The following is a 20,969-nucleotide window of genomic DNA, read 5'->3' as shown; positions in this document are numbered from 1 at the left end:
TTTTTTTTATCTTAACCATGTTGAAATAGGAATTGGAAGAAGAATTGAAATGGGTGGCCTCCAGCAGTTCCCGTTTTTGTGGAGGATAAAGTGAAGGAGCTCGGCGAAGCAGTCTGCCTATCTACGTCAGGTTTCACTGGGAGCACTGGATGTGGAGGCTAGTGGGGTGGTGGGTAAGGACAAGAGGAACCCTGTCCCTTGTGTGGTGGCAGGAGGATGGGGTGAGGGCAGATGTCACTTACTATCTAATAGCCTCCACATCCAACTCGTCCCTCCCCAATCATCTCCCTCCTGGTACCTATCCTTGCAAGTGGATCAAGTGCTACACCTGTCCTTACACCTCCTCCCTCACTACCATTCAGGGCCCCCAAACAGTCCTTCCAGATAAGGTGACACTTCACCTGTGAGCCTGTTGGGGTCATCTACTATATCCAGTGCCCCCAATGTGGCCTCCTGTATATTGGTGAGATCTGTCATAGACTGAGAGACCGCTTTGCCAAGCACCTATGCTCCATCTCCCAGAAAAAGCAGAATTCCCTAGTGGCCACCTATTTCAATTCTACTTCCCATTCCCATTCTGACATGTTAGTCCATGGCCACCTCTACTGCCATGACGAGGCCATATTCAGGTTGGAGGAGCAACACCTTATATTCTGCTTGGGTAGCCTCCAACCTGATGCATGAACATTGATTTCTTGAACTTTCAGTAATTGCCCCACTTACCAAGTATGCCTTTGTCAGAAAACAACGTGGCAAATCCACACTTGCCAGATCCTTTCTCAGTCCATCAAAATTGGCCTTTCTCCAATTCAGAATCTCAACCCATGGACCAGACCTATGGTTTTTGTATATTTTACTTTGAAACTAATGGCATTGTGATCGTTGAATTCAAAGTGTTCTCCTACACAAACTTCAGTCATCTGCCTATCTCATTCCCCAATAGCAGACCAAATATCACACACTCACTTGTTGGAACTTCTAGGTACTGAGGAAGGAAATTTTCCAGAACACATTTGACAAACTCTATCCCATCTAGTCCTTTTACAGTATGAGAGTCCCAGTCACTTGCTGTGAGCTAGTTTTTATTTATAGAGTGCATCAATATTTTTGAGAAATTTTGTCTATTTTAAAGCCTTCACAATAAGTAAACTATTGTATGAAAACTTTTTGGGATTTAGTCATAGTCCAGTCAATAAACTGTGCACCAAGGATTAATTATTGATCTCTGTTGTGCAAATCAGAGCAGAGTTAAGATAAAAACAGACAAATTGGACAATGGAATATTAGTGTGCTTTATCAATTGATCTGATTAAAGTGCTTTTAAGTGGAGTTAAGATACCTAGGAAACTGAGAAATATTATTGTCAGGAAATTGATAAATGGAAAAAAAATTCTTAATCTCTGAATGTCATTTTAGTTTTTGTAGTCTCAATTACACACAATAACGTAATGTATTGCCCACTCTAGTCTGTCCTTTTAGTGCAAAGTATCAGAATAGTTTAAAAGATCAACTTGTGACAACGTGCCGAAATGCTAAGGGTGGCCTTGCAGAAAATATTGTGTGGATTTCATCAAAAGCGAGACAGAAGTATGAACATGAACAGCAGAATGCAAGCAGGACTGTTGCTCATAATTACAAGTCAACACGATATAGCAACCATTTGGAGAACATAACCTGCCTAATAAACCATCCAGTAACTTTTACACCTTTGGAACTATTCATAAGATGTGAGTATTTTTTTAATATTTCCTATTACTGCGTATGATTTGGAAATGCAATCTGAAGTTATACAATGTAGAACAATACAGCTCAGAACCTTGGTCCACAAACCAAATATGCCAAACACAATGCCAATTTAAACTAATCCTATCTGCCTGCCCATGGTACTTATTTGATTTCCTTCCTGCTCTTGTATCTGTCTAAATATCTTTTAAATATTGCTATTGTATCTCCATCCACAATCTCCCTGGGCAATGTAATGCAACTTTGTCTAGCGTTTCCTTATGCTTAATCAAGATTTACTCGCATTTGGAAAAATGCAGAGACTGATTGAGGATAGTCAACATGGTTTTGTGCATGGGAAGTCCTGACACATAATTTTTGACCATAAAACCATAAGACATGGGAGCAGAGTTAAGCCAGTCATCCCATCAAGTCTGCTCTGCCATTTCATCATGGCTCCTCTTTCACCTCAGACGGTGGAGAAAGTTTGGTATTGGCCTCCAAATCCCAAGAACTTTCTACAGGGCACAGTTAAGAGCACTCTGACTGGATGCATCACTGCCTGGTATGGGAACTGTACCTCACTTAATCGCAGGATTCTGCAAAGTGGTGCAGACAGTCCAGCGCATCTGTAGTTGTGAACTTCCCATGATTCAGGACTTTTACAAAGACAGGTGTGAGAAAAGGTATGAGGCCCGAAGGATCATTGGGGACCCGAGTCACCCCAACCACAATCTATTCCAGCTGCTACCATCTGGGAAATGGTACCGCAGCATAAAAGCCAGGACCAACAGGCTCCAGGAAAGCTTCTTCCACCAGGCCATCAGACTGATTAACTCACGCTGATTTGGGTGTATTTAAATGTTACATGACTGTTCTATTTATTATCAATTATTATAAATTACTATGATTGCACATTGCACACTTAGACAGAGACGTAACATAAAGATTTTTACTCCTCATGTATGTGAAGGATGTAAGAAATGAAGTCAATTCAGTTCAAACCTGGATCCCACTCAACCCCATACACCTGCCTTATCCTTTGATGCCCTGACCAACCAGGAAGCTAAAATATACCCATGGGCTTGGTCTCCACCACAGAATTTAACTGAAATTTTTTGAGGAGATAATGAAGGTGATTGTAAGTAGGGAAATGTGTATTTTCTATATGGAGTTCAGTAAATTTAGTAAATATTTACAAATAATAAGTCATGTGGGATCCGCACAGTGAGTTGGTTAATTGAATTCCAGTTGGCATAGAAGACAGAAGGTAGCAATAGAGAACTGTTTTTCTCATTGGAAGTCTGTGATATGTTCCACCAGGATCAATGCTGGGATCCTTGATCTAAGCAACGTCCTGGGGTACCTCCCCATTAACCTCCCTAAAGCCTCCACTTTCTTCTGATAGTGTGCCATTCAGAACTGTCACAATACTCCAAATATTTTATACAGCTGTAATATTCAGTTTAAAAAATTCTGAGATGGGCACATGACTGTGCAGAGAATGGAGGGATATAGACATTCTGTAGGCCGTAGGGATTAGTTTAGTTTGGTGTTTCTTTAGTTTGCCATAATATCATGGGTCAAAGATTTTTTTCTAGGTGTGTAACATTGTGATTTTTGGACTCAATGTCTTGATCTATAAAATAAGCATATTGTACCTCCCTGTCCAATCATGTTGCCATGTTCAGGAATCGATTAATTTGCACTCCAAGATTTTAACGTCTCCCAAGGGCTCTGCTGTTTATTGTGCACTTCCCTTTTGCATTTGACCTCCCAAAATACCTCTCCTGATGCTTGTGGATTGAACTCCCTCTGCCATTTCTTCACACAAATTTCCAACTCATTTACATCCCACGGTATCTTTTGACATCGTCAATATCCACAGCACTTTCTCAAATGGGAGCAAATCCTGGCCTTAGATATTCTTTCCAGGGATGTAAGGCCCATCAACCTGTCATTTCCTAGATTATCCCTGTGGCCCTTAAACAAAGGTATAACATGCACTAATCTCCAATACCCTGGGACCTCAAATGTAGCTAAAGAGAATCCTGTGAAATGCTTATCAGCAAGCTTCTAATTTGGCTTTGTCAATATTCTGGGATAGTTCCAACAGGCCCTGGAAAAACACTGTTTTCCAAGACACCCATTGTTGCCTCCTCCTTAATATCAACAAACCCTAGAATATCAGTATATTTATCATCGATCTCTGACGTGTATAATAGTGCAAGGTACTCATTTTGATCTCACCCTCTTACCCTCTTTCTCGGGATCTACACATTAATTACTTCCATTGTTCATGAGTAATAACCATTTCCTGATTAATGCTTCTACTGTTAATAAATTGATAAATTGTCTCAGTATTTTCTTTAATCTACCACAAAGAACATTTCCTAGCCCCTTAGTGCTTCTATTTCCTTGTTCAAGTTTATTCTTGCATCCTTTACATTCCTCAAAAACCTTGTCTGGTTTCAGCTTTCTGATCTTTATATACATTTTCTTCCTTTTCCTTTATGACTGACTTTACAATATATCTTGTAAATATATCTTGTATCTATTCCTGAACCTTGCCACCCTGTCATCTTATCTTTCATCCTCACAGGAATATGCTGGTCAAGTACACCAACCAACTGGTTCTATAATACACTCCCACATGTCAAATCTTTATTTATCCCCAGAAAGCCACTTACAGTCAACTTCTGCATTTTCTGTTGCAATTAGCCCAGGAACAGTTATTACCCGTCAACCATCTGACTTTTGAACCAAAGGGGCACTACTCACCGAATGCTGAACTGCTCCCACAACCCATGGACTCAAGGACTCTTCATCTCATGTTCTCAGTATGCTTACTTATTGCTTACTTATTTGTATTGTTATTGTTTCTGTTTGTTTATTTTTCTCTTTTTGTATTTGCTCTGTTTGTTGTCATTTGCATATTGGTTATTTGTCCATCTTGTTATTTGCCATTTTCCATTGATTCTCTTGTGTATATTTTTGTATTTAGTGTGAATACCAAGAAGAAAAGAAATCTCAGGGTAGTAAATGGTGAAATATATGTAATACTTTGATAATAAATTTACTTCAAAGTTTTGACCTTCGAAATTTGATCCAAGGCTGAGTGGAGAGCCAGTGATATTGTATCCATTGTTGACCTATTGTGGTGATAGGCAAATTGCAGTGGGTCCAGGTCCTTGCTTATGCAGGAGTTGATTCCAGCCATGACCAACCTATCAAAGCACTTCCTCACAACAGATGTGAGTATGAGTACTCAAGAGCGAGGTGGGCTTGGAGATTTCCTGAACTACCTGACGGCTTCCAGTTTGTTTGGTACTTACGCCTATGTCCTCTCTGCTTGCGCATGTTTAAAGTATAATCCAACCACATTGCTAAAATTGTTAGTCTAATAGATGTGGTACAATGTCTTCTGCTGCTGCTAAAGCTTCTACGACTAGAGACACTTTCTCTGCATGTCATTTTCTGGAATACTGGAAGCATCGGTGAGCTTCTACAGAGTGTAAAATATGCCTTCCCCTCGGCCAAGATGTTCAGCTATGCTTTACCCTCTTAATAACTTATTAACTAGAGAAGTGTCAGTAAAGACACATCATTCAACTGTCTGGTTTGTACCAACATCGCCACATTGAACCAAAAGCTAGATTTCTCTCACAGACCCACGTCTCCCTCCCTGAAGCCCGTTTAGACACCAGATAATGCAATTGATCTCCATTGTCCGTTGAGGGCCATTGCACTCAGTACTGCAGTGCACAAACCAGAGATGGTTTGTTTAGGAAGCTGCCTGTGTTAATGAATAAACTGTTTCTTCCACAGGTCCTTTCAGAATCAGAATTAAAAGCAACAGTCACGGTGTTAAGGGGAGGAAAAACAAATTTATCTTCAACACCAAGGACAGTGAGGGCATCATTCAGGTTGAAATAACAGGCTGTGTGGAGAAAGTTGACTTAAGCTGTTCAAAGTAAGTAAAATTGGTTTCCTGAAGTATTTGGGAAATGACTATTTAGTTCTATCCCAAAAGTTATTTCAACAAAAGCTAACATTTCATATGATTGAAACATGCTTATAAATTGAAGATAAATGAATGACGGTGAGCTCAATGCGAACACAAATATCAAGACAAATACTTGCAAATGCAACACCTCAAGTGGCCATAAGTAATGTGTTGAAAGTCATGGAAGCAGTGTAGCTGTGTTTCCTATATGCTATACGCATCCTGTAATCCTGATGGGCAATGCTTGACAAGTGTGCTATTACATCTGATTAACCATTAACAACTCGTACTGACGATAAATTATTTCTCCTTGTTGGCACTCACTTGTGAGCTATGCTGAAAGTTCACAGATTAGTTATAGTTTTGCCTTTCATATTCAGTGCATATTCTCAGCCCAGTGTTAACTACTGCATCCATGAGACAGAAGGAGATGATGTGAGTGGAAGAATGATAATAAGCGCTTTTACTATACTTCTAAACATTTCATATATAGTTATTTCTTTAACTATATATAAATGATTTGGATTTGAAAGCACAATGCTTGATCCGTTAATTTGTGAATAACATGAATTTTGGAAGTGATGTTGATAATGAAGAAACTTGCAACAGACTACAAGGCGATAAGACCACAAGACCATAAGGTCACAAGATCATCATCATCATCATCAGGTGCCATGCCCAATTTGAGCTTTGACTGCCATGGCCCACACACTCCTGTTTTAGGTCAAGTGGATCAATTCATTGGTATTCATTTATAGTTCTCTGGCTGCTGTTTCCATCACCATTTGTCTTTGTCTTCCTCTTGCTTTATTCCCTTCAATCTTTCCCATAATTACCGTGCACTCTAATTCCTCTTTCCTAATCACATGTCCAATGAAGTTACGTTGCCTTTTCATGATTTTCTACATTATTTCTCTTTTTGTATTTGCTCTGTTCATGACATCCTCGTTAGATATTCGTTTCATCCATGATATTCTTTGCATCCTCCTCAAAAACCACATCTCTGCTGCTACAATTCGTTTCCTCATGTTACTAGATATTGTCCAACATTCTGAGCCATATAACATAACTGGATAAACGTAACATTTCAGTACTCTGAGGCGAGTTGTCATGCCTAGCTTAGTATTGGTCAGTACACTCTTCATTCTCGTAAAGGTGTCTTTTGCCATTCCTATTCTTCTTTTGATGTCCATGTCGCACCTGCCATCTGATCTCACCCAGCTTCCTAAGTAGCAAAAGTTCTGTACTTGTTTTATGTCTTCCGCGTTTATTCTTAGCCTGCAGATAGGATTCTCCTTTTTGGATATCACCATACATTCTGTCTTTTTAGACACAGGAGTAGAATTAGGCCAGTCAGCCCATTGTGCCTGCTCCCATCATAGCTAATCCTGGATCCCACTCAACCCCATACACCTGCCTTCTGGCCATATCCTTTGATGTCCTGGCTGATCAGGAAACTATCAACTTCTGCCTTAAATGTACCAATAGACTTGGTCTCCATCACAGTCTGTGGCAGAGCATTCCACAAATGCACTACTCTGGCTGAAAAAAAATCCTCCTTATGTCTGTCCTAAAAGGTCGCCCCTCAGTTTTGAGGCTGTACTCTCTAGTTCTGGATACCCTCACCACAGGAAACATCCTCTCCACATCCACTTTATCTAGTCCTTTCAACATTCAATAGATTTCAATGAGATCCCCACGCATTCTTCTAAATTCCAGCGAGTACAGGCAAAAACTCCTCATATGTTAACATCTTCATTCCCGGAATCATCCCCGTGAACCTCCTCTGGACTCTCTCCAATGACAACACATCCTTTCTGAGATACGGGGCCCAAAACTGTTGACAATGCTCCCAAGTGCAGCCTGACTAGTGTCTTATAAAGGCTCAGCATGATCTCCTTGCTTTTATGTTCTATTCCCTTGAAAGAAATGGCAACATTGCATTTGCCTTCTTTACCACAGACTCAACCTGTGAATTAACCTTCTGGGAAACTTGCATGAGAATTCATAAGTCCCTCTGCACCTCTGATATTTGCATTTTCTCCCCATTTAGATAATAGTCTACACTATTGTTCCTTTTACCAAAATGCATTATCATACATTTCCCAACACTGTATTCCATCTGCCAAATTTTTGCCCGTTCTTCTAATTTGTCTGTCCTGCTACAATCACATTGCTTCCTCAGCACCACCTACCCCTCATATCATCCGCAATCTTTGCCACAAAGCCATCAATTCCACTCTCCAGATCACTGACAAACAATGTGAAAAGTAGCGGTCCCAATACTGACCCCTGAGGAACACCATGGGTCACTGCCAGCCAACCAGAAAAGGTCCCTTTTATTCCCACTCACTACCTCCTGCCTGTCAGGCATTCCGCTATCTATGCCAGTATCTTTACTGTAACGCGATAGGATTTTATCTTGTTAAGCAGCCTCATGTGAGGCATCTTATGAAATGTCTTCTGAAAATCCAAGTAAATAAAATCCACCTTGCTTGTTAATTCCTTCTACTTTGTCCACCTTGCTTGTTAATTTCTTGAAGAACTCTAACAGATTTGTCAGCCAAAATTTCCCTTCACAGAAACCATGCTGACTTTGACTTTTTTTATCATTAGTATCCAAGTATCCAAAACTTCCTTTTTCTCAATGTTTTTATTGATTTCTATATAGAATACAGAGTCCAAGAGAATACATATCATAAAACAAAAGAAAAAAAATAATACCAGATACAGTATATTGAATCACATTAATGAACTCCTTACCCTATATTCATATAGATTAGATTAATTCGTATATTAGAATATAAACAGTTTTATGAAGAAAAAGATCTATACCCACTACCAAAGCTGAAGCTGTTTGGGGAAAAAAAAGAGAAAAAAACCGTATCAGATAATAAAATATGCTATTAACCAACTTCTGTACTTTAACGAGAAATCAAAGATTATGAAAATAATTTAAAAACGGCCCCCACAAATTTTGAAAATCTTGGTTAGATTCAGAAATTGAACAACAAATCTTTTCTAAATTTAGGCATGCCATAACATCCCATAACCACTGAGCATGGTTAGGCAGAACAGCATCCTTCCATTTAAACAAAACCCTCCTAGCCATAAGAGAGATAAAAGACAGAATGTGCAAATCAGATGTCTTCAAGATGATATCTTTCCTTCCAACAATATCAAATAGCGCAGTCAAAGGATGAGGCTTAAAATTTACTTTAAAGAGTACAGAAAAGGTTTGGAATACTTCCTTCCAGTATTTTCTAAGACGTGGACATGTCCAAAACATATGAATAAATGAAGCTTCTCCATGGTTACACCTAACACAGTAGAGAGATATATCCATATAAAAACCAGATAATTTATCCTTGGTCATATAAGCCCTATGAACCACTTTATATTGTAGGAGGGAATGACGAGCATATAACGATGAAGTATTAACCAATTTAAAAAATTAATTCTAAGTTTCTTCAGAAATTGAAGTCTCAATCTTGTTCCCAAAGATTTTTGATTTTGTCTAAAGAATCATTTCTGATTCCCAACAACATATCATAAATATTGGATATTGAACCATTATAAAATGATTTCATATTAAGAATTTTATCTAATATGTTCTTCTCAGGACTATTAGGAAATGTATCATTGAGATCACAGAAAATCTCTAATTCGTAATTACTGAAAAATGGGTTTTTGGTAAACTATATTTAGTTGACAATTGTTCGAATGAAGAAAGACTTCCTCCAACAAACAGATCCTGGAAACATATAATGCCCAATCGTTCCCATTGTTTAAAAACTATATCAGTCATAGAAGGCTTAAAAAGATCATTTAAAAAATGGGACTAGAAAGGGAGAATCTCAATAAACCAAAGTGTTTTCTAAATTGTATCCAAATCCTCAAAGTATATTTGACTACCACATTTTCAGTTATCTTACTTAAGGATAAAGGAAGTGAAGATCCCAAAAGAGAGATAATAGAAAATTTGTTAACTGAGTTAGCGTCTAAAGAAACCCACCCGGGACATCCTCATGATTAATATAGTATAACCAAAACGTGAGGTTCCATATATTAGCTGCCCAGTAATAAAACCTAAAATGCACGTTGGCACAGGTAGCAATCCCGAGATTACTACCCTGGAGGTCCTGCTTCTCAGCTTCCTTCCTAACTCCTGGAAATCTCTCTTCAGAACCTCCTCCTTTGTCCTATCTATGTCATTGGTACCAACATGTACCAAGACAACTGGCTGCTCACCCTCCCCCTTTAAAATATTCAGGACCTGATCCCAGACATCCCGTACCCTGGCACCTGGGAGACAACACACCATGTGGGTATCTCTGTCAGGCTCACAGGATTTCCTGTCTGTTCCCCTGACTATGGAATCCCTTACGACTACCGCATTTCTCTTCTCCCTCCTTCTCTCCTGCACAACAGCGCCAGGCTCAGTGCCAGAGACCCGGTCACCGTGGGCATCCCCTGTCAGGTCATCCCCCTCAACAGCATCTAGAACAAGATATTTGTTGCTGAGGGGGACAGCCACAGGTGTGCTCTCCACTATCTGGGCATTTCCCTTCCCTCGCTTGACAGTGACCCAGTTTTCTGACCCCTGTAGCCTAGGGATGACTTCCTCCCTGTAGCTCCTGTCTATCACCTCTTCACTTTCCTTGATAAGCAGTAGGTCATCAAGCTGCAGCTCCATATCTCTAACACGGTCTCTGAAGAGCTGCAACTCGGTGCACCTGGAGCAGATGTGGCCATCAGGGAGGCTGGAGGTCTCCCAGGATTCCCACATCTGACACCCTGAACAAAGCACTAACCCTGCGGACATGCTGCCTAATTCTACAGGAATGAAACAGGAAAAATAAGTCTACTCACCCACTTACCTCACCAAACAGACGAACTTTTTAAACTGTTAGTTCGTACTGTTAGCGGTGTGAGCCCTGCTGTTCCTGTCTGTCCAGGCTGATTCGCGAAGGGGGGGGGGGAGAAAAAAAGAGTTGGCGCTTCGCTCTCGCCTCTTCCCGTTTACCGCCGAAACCCATTGAAGCCAAAGCCTTACACTCTGCTCCCACTCGCTCCGCTGCCCGCTCCGACAGCTGCCCGCTGTATAGGGTGGTCTCCTTTTTAAACTCTCCGTGCAGTCCTGTTGACGTCACGCACCTGCGCAGTCTCGCCCTACTTGCACTGGAAGAAGTTTTTAAAAAAACTGCCTTCCTTCAGAATTCAGCTCCCACAACGCTCTGTAGTCCCGATCCAGAGCATAAATATAGCAATACAAAAACTATAAACAATCAAACAACAGAAAGCAAACTATGCCAGATGGAAATAAGTCCAGGACCAGCCTATTGGCTCAGGGTGTCTGACCCTCCACGGGAGGAGCTGCAAAGTTCAATGGCCACAGGCAGGACAACCTCCTGTGACACCCAGTGTTGTATCTCGGTGGAATATGGCCGGAGTCCAACAGCAAAAAGTTCAATATCGGGTCTACAATCACGTTCCTCAATCGTAATATGACCCGGATTGTACCATCCATTGTTAACCAAAAAAGTAAGCCCCCAATTCCGTTACGCTTACTGCTCTCAGTGCACTTCCAGTCAGCCTGAACGGTCTGGAAGCCATCCATGGAAAAGTTTTGGTCAGGTATGTCCTCATGCAGCCCCAGTAAAACACATAACACTGTACTCCCGAAATGTTCTCTGACGCCTGGCTAGCACTGTGAACTCGTCCATTTTATTACCCATCGAACTCCTCTTCTCCTTAAGTCTCTGTTGTCGTATGGAGAGTGAACTGCTTATGGCAAGACCCTTATTAGTGTTGATGTATAAATTGATCATGGGGTCTAGGTCCCTAGCTCCCTGAAAGTGGTCGCACAAGTTGACAGGGTGGTAAAGAAGGCATTTGGCATGCTTGCCTTTATTAGTTAAGGCACTGAGTTCAAGAGTCAGGAAATTAAGTTGCATATTTATAAATCTCTAGTTAGGTTGCATCTGGAGCATTGCTTTCAATTCTGCTCATTCCAATAGGAAGGATAGGAGTCTTTGGAGAGGGTGCAGAAGACTGGGGGGCTTGTACTATAAGGAGAGGTAGGACAACCTTGATTTGTTTTCTCTCGAGTGGCAGAGGCTGAGGGTAAACCTGACAGAGGTTTATACAATAATGTAGAAGCATAATGTAATTCAACATCTAACTCTAGATCCTGGAAGTCAACACCTTCCTCTGCAACGAGCTACACCTCAGCCACAATTATTCTAAATACTGCTGCTCTACAAGGCTACATCCTTACCCCTCCTACTGTACACTACTCAGAACTGCATTGCCAGAATCCACCCCAACTCCATCTGTAAGTTTGTAGATGAAACCACCGTAATGGCTGTGCCTCAGATAATGATAAATCGGAACCTTTCCCTTAATGTCAGTAAAGCAAAAGATTTGGCCATTGACTTCAGAAAGGTGGGTGGTGCACCTGCTCTTGTCTACATTAACATTGCTGAGATTGAGAGCTCCAAGTTCCTAGGAGTGGACCTGCCCTGGTCCAGTCACATGGACAACATGGCCAAGGAAGCTTACCAATGCCTCTACTTCCTCAGGAATCTAAAGCAACTTGGTATGCCTCTTTCAATCCGTACCAACGTTTGTCAATGCACCCTAGAAATCATCCTATCTGGATGCTTAACAGCTTGGAATAGCAACTACTCTGCATATAACTTCAAGAAATTGCAAAGACCACAATCTATTTTAAAATATTCACTTTTCATTTTAAATCTATGCTATTTAGAATTTGACTTTTGAACCCTGGGAATAAAGTCACTGACTATCTACCCTACCTAAGCCCCTCATAATCTTACGTACTTCAATCAGCTTAATTCAATATTTGATACTCCAGAGAAATCAATCCAAGTTTTTTCCAACTTCTTTGTATAGTTAATACTCTCCAATCCCAGACAACATGCTGGTGAGCTTCTTCTTCACTTTCTCTAAAGACTCCACTTCTTGGTATAATGTGGTGAACAGACTACACATAATATTCCAACCATGGCCTAATTAAATTGCTGCTTAACTTTTACATTCAACCAGTGAAGGCAAACATGTCGTACACCTTCTTGGTCACCATCCAGTGATGATGCCACTTTTAGGGAGCCATCAGCTTGTATCCAAAAATCCATCTATAGTTTTTATGCAGATTAGTTGATACCGGGGGAGATGGTGGAGTCAGATATAATCACTATGCTTAAGAGATACTTAGAGATCTATTAAAAAGGTAAGGCATAGAAGCTCATGAACCTAGTGAGGGCAAATGAGATTAGTGTAGATGTGTTGTATAGATGTGATGGGCCACAGATTCTATTTCTGTGCTGTACAGCACTGCAACTCCATGGCCCTGTTCCATAAATGACATTCATGTTTACCATGATGTTGCAAATCCATGCTGTTCCAGCAGTGGCTGTACCCTTTTCTCACTGTTACCATCATGCAAGAGGTACAGAAGCCTGAAGGCACACACTCAGCGATTCAGGAACAGCTTCTTCCCTGCTGCCATCCGATTCCTAAATGGACATTGAACCTGTGAACACTACCTCACTTTTTTAATATATATTATTTCTGTTTTTTGCATGATTTTTAATCTATTCAATATTCTGTAATTGATTGATGTATTGATTTTTTTCTTCTATATTATGTATTGCCTTGAACTGCTGCTGCTAAGTTAATGAATTTCACGTCACATGCCGATGATAATAAACCTGATTCTGATTCTGATTATATCTAGCCCTGCAACTTGTAATCGGTTAGGCCATTATACTCGACTCTTCACGTAGATTTATTTCAATGCATTTATTATTAATCTATTGCTGTTGATTTCTGATGACTATTTGGAAATATGGAACACACATGGAATATTCTGGAATGGCCTGGAATGGCTACCAGCTTTGACAATGCAGTAATTTCAGTCTCATGGTTATCATGTTAAGAAAGAGATGGTGTGTGTTTATCATTTTTAGTTCTGAGTCCTAAAGAATCAGAATATGTATGGAAGGAAATCAAACCAGCTAATGTTACTAAGGGCTGGATAAATGGAAGATGACATGTTGAAGACACTGGAGATAAATAAAGATCTCTTTGGATGACATCCTTCTTATCATGTGGTCTCCCTAGATTTGACTGACCTTTACAAACCAGAAGCAAATAATGTGACATACATCAAAGTTGCTGGTGAACGCAGCAGGCCAAGCAGCATCTATAGGAAGAGGCGCAGTCGACGTTTCAGGCCGAGACCCTTCGTCAGGACTAACTGAAGGAAGACTAACTCTCTTCCTTCAGTTAGTCCTGACGAAGGGTCTCGGCCTGAAACGTCGATTGCGCCTCTTCCTATAGATGCTGCTTGGCCTGCTGCGTTCACCAGCAACTTTGATGTATGTTGCTTGAATTTCCAGCATCTGCAGAATTCCTGTTGTTTGTAGCAAATAATGTAGTTATGTGTCCATGTCTTAGCTTATTAGTAAATATAATGCAATAGTCAAAACATACAGTCATAATGTCCAAGTGTTTTGCATCACATTCTAAGAAATGTGCTTTTGCCAAGTACAGTTAGAGCTATTTGACCTTTCATTTGCTTTGTTTTCTCCAAGAAAAAATGGCTCCCTTCCTGAAGGTATTGAATTGATTGAAAATCACGTCATATTCAAAGGACCTATGAAAGAAAGCTATCCTGGCAAGTATGAATGTGTAGCTTCGAATCAACAGTGGAAGTTGTCAGCACAGTGGGAGATTGAGATTACTTCCGATGAAAATCACTGTATGTATAAATGTTTCACTAAGAAAATTTTATGTTGGACAGAAAAAGTGTTGGAGTACTTCTTTGAATAATCTGTTTTTATAAATCAAATTAATGCTTTATTTGTAGTAATATAGTTGGAAAAATACATGCCAATGTTCACAAGTTGTAGAAATAAAGTTATTAAGGTTCTACTAAAGGTGGTAAATGTGACTAACCTTTTGAGGTGTATAACTCAGAATATTCATTTAAAACATGAATCTGGCATAGTACACAGCTAGTACAGTTGCTGCTTCAGAGCCAGGCTCAGTCTTAATTTCCAGCACTCTTTGTAAGAGTTTGAAAATTCTCCCTGGGATTGCATGGATTTGTTCCAGTTGCTTGAGTTTCCTGCCATACCCTGATGATGTGCTAGGTAGGTAACTAAATGATCCTGACTATGTAGGTAAGTGATGGAACTTCAATGGCAATATGTGGAGGATAAAATGGGATTGACGTAAATGGACGCTTCATGGCTGGTGTGGTGTGGTCAGCCCGAGAAATCTGTTTCCAGACATAGGACCTCAAAAGTAGCTCTTTTGTCCAAATTGTACATGCTGACTAAACTGCCTGCCTAAGCTAGTCACATTTTCATGTGCTTGGCCATATCTGTTTAATGTTCATGTACTTGTCCAAATGTCTTTTTAACAATTTTAATTATACCTGCCTTTATTACTTACACTGGCGACTAGCTCCATGTACCCACCAAGCTCTTGTAAAATAAACTTGTTATTCATGTTCCCTTTAAACCTTTATTCTCTCCCCTCAAACCTATGCCCTCTAGTTTTATGCTCCTCTAACTTGGGGGAAAACTGTGACTATTCAACTTATCAATGCTGATCATGATTTTAATCTCATCCTCCTATGCTCCAGGAAAAATGGCACCAGCCAATCTAACCACTCCTTGCAACTCAAGCTCTCTGGTCCTTGTGAATTATCCCAGTACACTTTCCAGCTTAATGACACAAAACTGTACACATCCTCCCACCGAAGTCTTGGACAGTTGCCACATCATGTCACAGCTCATACTTAATGCTAGAGCCGATGAAGACAAGTCTGTCAAATGCCTTCTTTATCCGCTTTATCCACTTCCAAGGAACTATGTATGCTGTTCTACAAAAGAAGAGGAAGAAGAAGAAGAAGAAGAAAGCCCTTAACTCCAAGTGGAGTCATTGGGACACCGTCATGATGGTGTTCTTTTAGCAGGTTTTCTTATTTTTACGAGGCCGAGTTGCTAGCTTGACGTTCAACCCAGCACGGATGGAAAGCGTGCAAGGGAGCCGGCTGGATTCGAACTCGGGAGCCTTCACTCTGAAGTCCAGTGCTGATGCCACTACGCCACCTGCCGGCATGTTCTACAATACTCCACCATTTACTGTGTGAGACCTCTCCTGGTTCACCGTCACAAAATGCAGCACTTCACATTTATCAGAATTAGGTTCTAGCTGAAAATCTTTAGTGCACCTCCACAGTTGATCTGGATCCTGTTGTAACCCTGGATAACTCCTTTCACTGTCCAGAACATCACCAATTTTGATGGTATCCACAGACTTACTAACCATCCACTACATTCTCATCCAGATCATTACTACAGATGACAAACAATAAGGGGCCAGCACCAATCCTGTGCCCCACTACTGGTCTCTGGCCTTCACTTTGCTAAACCTCCACTACAACCCTTTGACTCCCTGCACAAAGTCAGTTTTGTACCAGGTTGGGTATTGTCCCTGGATCCTATGTGTTCTTACTGTCCTGCTGAGTATACAGTGTAGGACCTTGTCAAGTACCATGCCAAAGTCTGATGCCCTGCTCCCATCAATCTTCTTGGTTACTTCTTCAAAAAATTGAATTAAATTCATGATATATGATTTCCCAAGCAGAAGGTCATGACAATTAGCCCTAACCTGTCCTTGCCTCTCCAAAGGCAGCTAGATCCTGCATCTCAGATCCCCTCCAATGACTTCCTCGCCATGATAGAAGGCTCAGCAGCCCATAGTTTACTGTCAGCTTCTTGCACGCTTCTTAAATACAGGCATAACATTCGCCACTCTCCAGACTAATGGCACCCCACTCATGGCTAAATGATCAACCAAAAATCTCTGCCAGGAGCTTCTTTCTTTTTTTCCCCACAACGTGCTAAGCTGCACGTGGTCTGGCTCTGAGGATTTATCCTCCTTTCTCTTCCCTAAGACCAACGATACCTTCTCTTTTCTAATGTGGATCTTTTTAAAGGCATAATGTTTTTAGGCTTTCTGCTACCAGACTTCTGACATATCCATCTGTTAAAGAAAATGGAGCTTGCCCGACCACTATGGTTGATTGAACCCTCAAATGCATCTCCTCTACTTCCCACACTTGTGTGCTCACCCTGTCAGCATGATGAAGGGACAGAGTTGTCTTCCTCCTTACTCTTCATCCCACCAAACTCTGCATCCAGCTCAACATTCTCTGATGTATCTGCCAGCTAAAATGTGATTCCACAACCAGCCACACCTTTCCCTCCCACCCATTTTGCTTTCTGCAGGGTTCACTCTCCATGAGTCCCTGGTTTGCTCATCTATCCTCACCCATTTCTACACCCTCATCAACATCCAGGGATCAAAACAGCCCTTCCAAGTGAGGCAGCCGTTTACATACTGTTACGTACCTCGTAACTGGGTTGCCAAACCAGCAGAAATGGACCACTTAGTTGGAGTCTGGATTACTGGAACTAAGAAAGTTTTATCAAAGAAATAAGTAACACAGTACTCTAAACGTAAGGATATAAATGCAACGGGTTAGCAATGATAAAACACACATGTACACAAAACTAGGATAATAGGAATCAATCAAGCTCTATCGCAGTCTAGGGGTAAAATGATCAGTCTCAAGTGACTCTGAGTTCAGTTCAGTTTAGTTCAGTTCTCAGTAATCGCTGTTGTGCCGTTGGGGGGGGGAGAGAGAGAGAGCGATATGCTCATATTCAAATCGGATTCAACAGACCTTTGATATTCCTCACAGTTAGCTTTCGGGCGAGCCCTTTGTAATGTCTATTGAGGTCACCGACTGTGACCCCTCTGTTCCGGATATGATCGTTCTTCTGCGGTGAACCCGGCACCCAGGCAAGGCGGACACACGCACCAGGTTCCCGCCGATCGTACCTTTTCACCCTGTGCATCTATGGTTGGTCCCGCGAGCAGACCTCCAAAACTTCCACCAACTTGTGGGGGCACACCGCTTTTCCAGGGTCTCATTATCTCGTGGTGTGGTGGTGTGTCGCTTGCCTTAGCGAACCTGTTCCTTTTATCCCCCTGCTGGGGTATCGCCTGTCCATCAAACTTTAAACAGTTCAGGTTCAAAGCAACCGGTCTAAACAATACTGGGAACTGTGTCTCTTTTCGTTAATCTCTCTCGTCTCTCTCTTATTAGCATTTTGAATGTTTCCCCCATTTATCTCTCTCTTATCTCTCTTATCGGCATCAATCTTCTGATAACTTGGTCATTTGGTCACAATACACCCCTTCATCCTTGTTTCTTGCATCAGTGCTCTCGTTGTAGCCTCTTCTACATTGGTGAGACTATGTGCAGATGGGACAACCGCTTTGCTGAACACCTGTGCTTTGTCTGCCATTGCTCCAGGCTGCACACCACTTAATTTCTGCCCCCATGTTTCCACATTGATCCGTCCATCCTCCACTGCCAGGGTAAAGGTAAATGCAGATTAAAGGAATAACACCTCAGATTCTACAACCTGACAGCATGAGCACTGAATTCTCCTCTGTTCCTTTTTCCTTCCTCCCTATCTAACTTAGTTCCTACACACACACACACACACACACACACACACCCCGATCACCACCTGCACGTCACCCAAACAGTCCTCCCACTGGGTCCCTCCCCAACTGTTCCCATCTACCCATCCCAATGCCCTACTTTGTTTCCATCTTCCACTTTCCTTTCCTATCAGATTGTATTACCTCCACCTATCATCTCCCAATCTCTATTGCTACTTCTATTTTACCCTCATACACCAGTATATTACCCTTCCTCACCTAGATCATGTATTGCATGTGGCTGTTCCTCCGCTCCTTTCCCCTCACCTCTTTATACTGACTCTCTGCCCTCTGCTCTTCATCCAGATGAAAGGTCACATCCCAAAACATTAACTGCATATTTTCTCAGATGCGGCCTTAACATCTGAGCTTCTCCAGCACTTGTTTTTGTGTTTCAAAACATCACTGTTTTCTTCCCTGAATTCCCTAGTTTCCATGATCTTTTCCATAATAAATACAGACGGAAATTTTCTGTGGTTCCACGCATAAAAGTACACGGGACCTGTTCAGCAGGACCAATTCTCTTCTTTTTTGCCTTTTGCTCTAATATATAATCTCTTAGCATTTCCTTTCAGATTATATGCCAGAAGTATTTTGCACATTCTGTTTGCCCTCCCAATTTCCTTCCTGAGTGTGCCTTATATTCGTTAAGGAATTCACTTGATAACAAGTGTCTGTAGTGTTGAGTTATTACCCCACAATCACCAGGCTCCTGAACTAGAATGGATAACTTCACTCATCAAAACTGAACTGATTCCATAAACTATGGACTCACTTTCAAGGCCTCTACAATTCATTAATTTATTTATTTTGTATCTTGCACACTGGTCGTTTTTCTGTCCTTGTTTTTTGTGCAGTTTGTGTTTCTTCGCATTTACTGTGAATGCCTGAAGTACAATGGATCTCAGGATTGTACATGGTGGCATATTTGTACTTGGATAATAAATTTACTTAAAAATTTGAACTTTGGTAGTAGATGCTTCCACTACAGACACTAAAAGTGCCTGCAGCGCAAACAGGTAGTTTGAAGGAATTTCAGTTTGGTGCCTCTTGTACTCCACCAAACTGCATGTTTCCACTGCTATTCCTGGTAAACTATTTCAGGCACTTTTACCTAACACATACTTCCTCCTTTTTCCTGACTGGAGCCTCAATACTGCTTGTGAACGAGGATTTCAGCCATGATCTTCACTCTAACAGAACTGTCATTGAAGTATCCCTATCTCACTTTTGAAAGCCTTCCACTTGCCAGAAATCACTTTACTTGTTAACAGCCTCTTACAGTCAATATGACAGTCATCTCATCTGGTTCCATAATAAATTACCTCATTAGTTTGAATGCACTTTTACTCTTTTCCTGATTATCTTCTGGCCTTTAAGGTACCTACAAATAATCCTCATAATGATTCTGCGAAGTGAGTTCAGGGAGTTAGGTGCTTAGTTAGATGCTACGGTGCTAACCCTGGCAGAACCTCCAGGGTTGTGATCTCAGGATTCCTAGCCATGTCACATGCTGGTGAAGCCAGAAATAGAAAGATTACACAGTTTAATATGGGACTAAAGAGTTGGTGTAAGAGGGAAGGCATCAGAATTTTGGATCATTGGGCTCTCTCCCAGGGAAGGTGAGACTGGTACAAAAGAGATGGTTTGCACCTGAACTGGAAGGGGACTAATATCCTAGCAGAAAGGTTTGCTGCTGCTACACGAAGGGGTGAGGGCGGAAACTGGAGTTGCAGGAGGATGGGAACTGGAATGCAAAATAGATAGTGGAGAGGTTGTGGAAACAGCATTGATAAGACGTCAGGCAAAGTCAGGAATCAAAAGGTTTAGCATAGTGCGACTAATGCTCTGAGATGCATATATTTCAATGCCAGAAGTATTGTAGGAAAAGCGGATGAGTTCAGGGTGTGGATCAACACATGGAATTATGACATTAGTGAAACTTGGTTGCAGAACTGGCAGCTCAATATACCAGGGTTATGATGTTTTAACACAACAGAGCAGGAGGGATTAAAGGACGAGGAGTGGTGTTACTAGTCAAGAAAATGTCAGGACAGACTGGAGAATTCGACTAGTGAAGTGTTATGGGTGGAAATGAGGAATAAGAGAGGTAAGACTTCATTAATGGGGCCCTAAAAGGACTTTGTCAGCTGTGTTCAGGGAAGTTCCTTTAATCAATACGTAGAAGTCCTAGCAAGAGAGTATGTGATACTGAATCTGCTATTAGGGAATGAGACAGGACAGGCGACAGAAGTTTATCTAGGGGATCACTTTGCATCCAGTGACCGTAAAACCTCTAGTTTCAAAGTAAATATGGATAAAAGATCGGTCTGGTCTATGAGTTGAGATTCTAAATTGGAGAAAGGCCAAATTTGATGGTATCAGAAAGGGTCCGTCAAGTATGGATTGGGACAGGCTGTTTTCTGACAAAGGTATACTTAGTAAGTGGGAGGCATTCAAAAGTGAAATTTTGAGAGTACAAAGCTTGTATGTACCCGTCAGAATAAAAGGTAAAGATAACATCTGGGGAATCTTGGTTTTCAAGAGATATTGAGGCCCTGGTTAAGGAAAAAAGGAGGGAAAGAAATCAGGAGGACTAAAAGAAGGCACAAGGTTGCTGTAG

The 20,969-nt window shown here is 41.2% G+C and overlaps 1 protein-coding gene across 6 annotated transcripts in view; it reads left to right on the top strand.

Moving 5' to 3' along the window:
* Positions 1 to 20,969, top strand: part of LOC134348983 (uncharacterized) — a 232,162-nt gene that overhangs the window by 172,378 nt on the left and 38,815 nt on the right. For all 6 annotated transcript variants that reach the window (XM_063052804.1, XM_063052809.1, XM_063052807.1 and 3 more), the window contains 3 exons: positions 1,467 to 1,727; positions 5,551 to 5,695; positions 14,350 to 14,516. In XM_063052804.1, coding sequence (XP_062908874.1) covers positions 1,467 to 1,727; positions 5,551 to 5,695; positions 14,350 to 14,516 — 573 coding nt within the window. The remainder of the gene's footprint in view (positions 1 to 1,466; positions 1,728 to 5,550; positions 5,696 to 14,349; positions 14,517 to 20,969) is intronic.

The sequence above is a fragment of the Mobula hypostoma genome, chromosome 7, assembly GCF_963921235.1.
Source record: "Mobula hypostoma chromosome 7, sMobHyp1.1, whole genome shotgun sequence".
Taxonomy (NCBI): domain Eukaryota; kingdom Metazoa; phylum Chordata; class Chondrichthyes; order Myliobatiformes; family Myliobatidae; genus Mobula; species Mobula hypostoma.
This window is presented reverse-complemented; position numbering and strand designations above follow the sequence as displayed.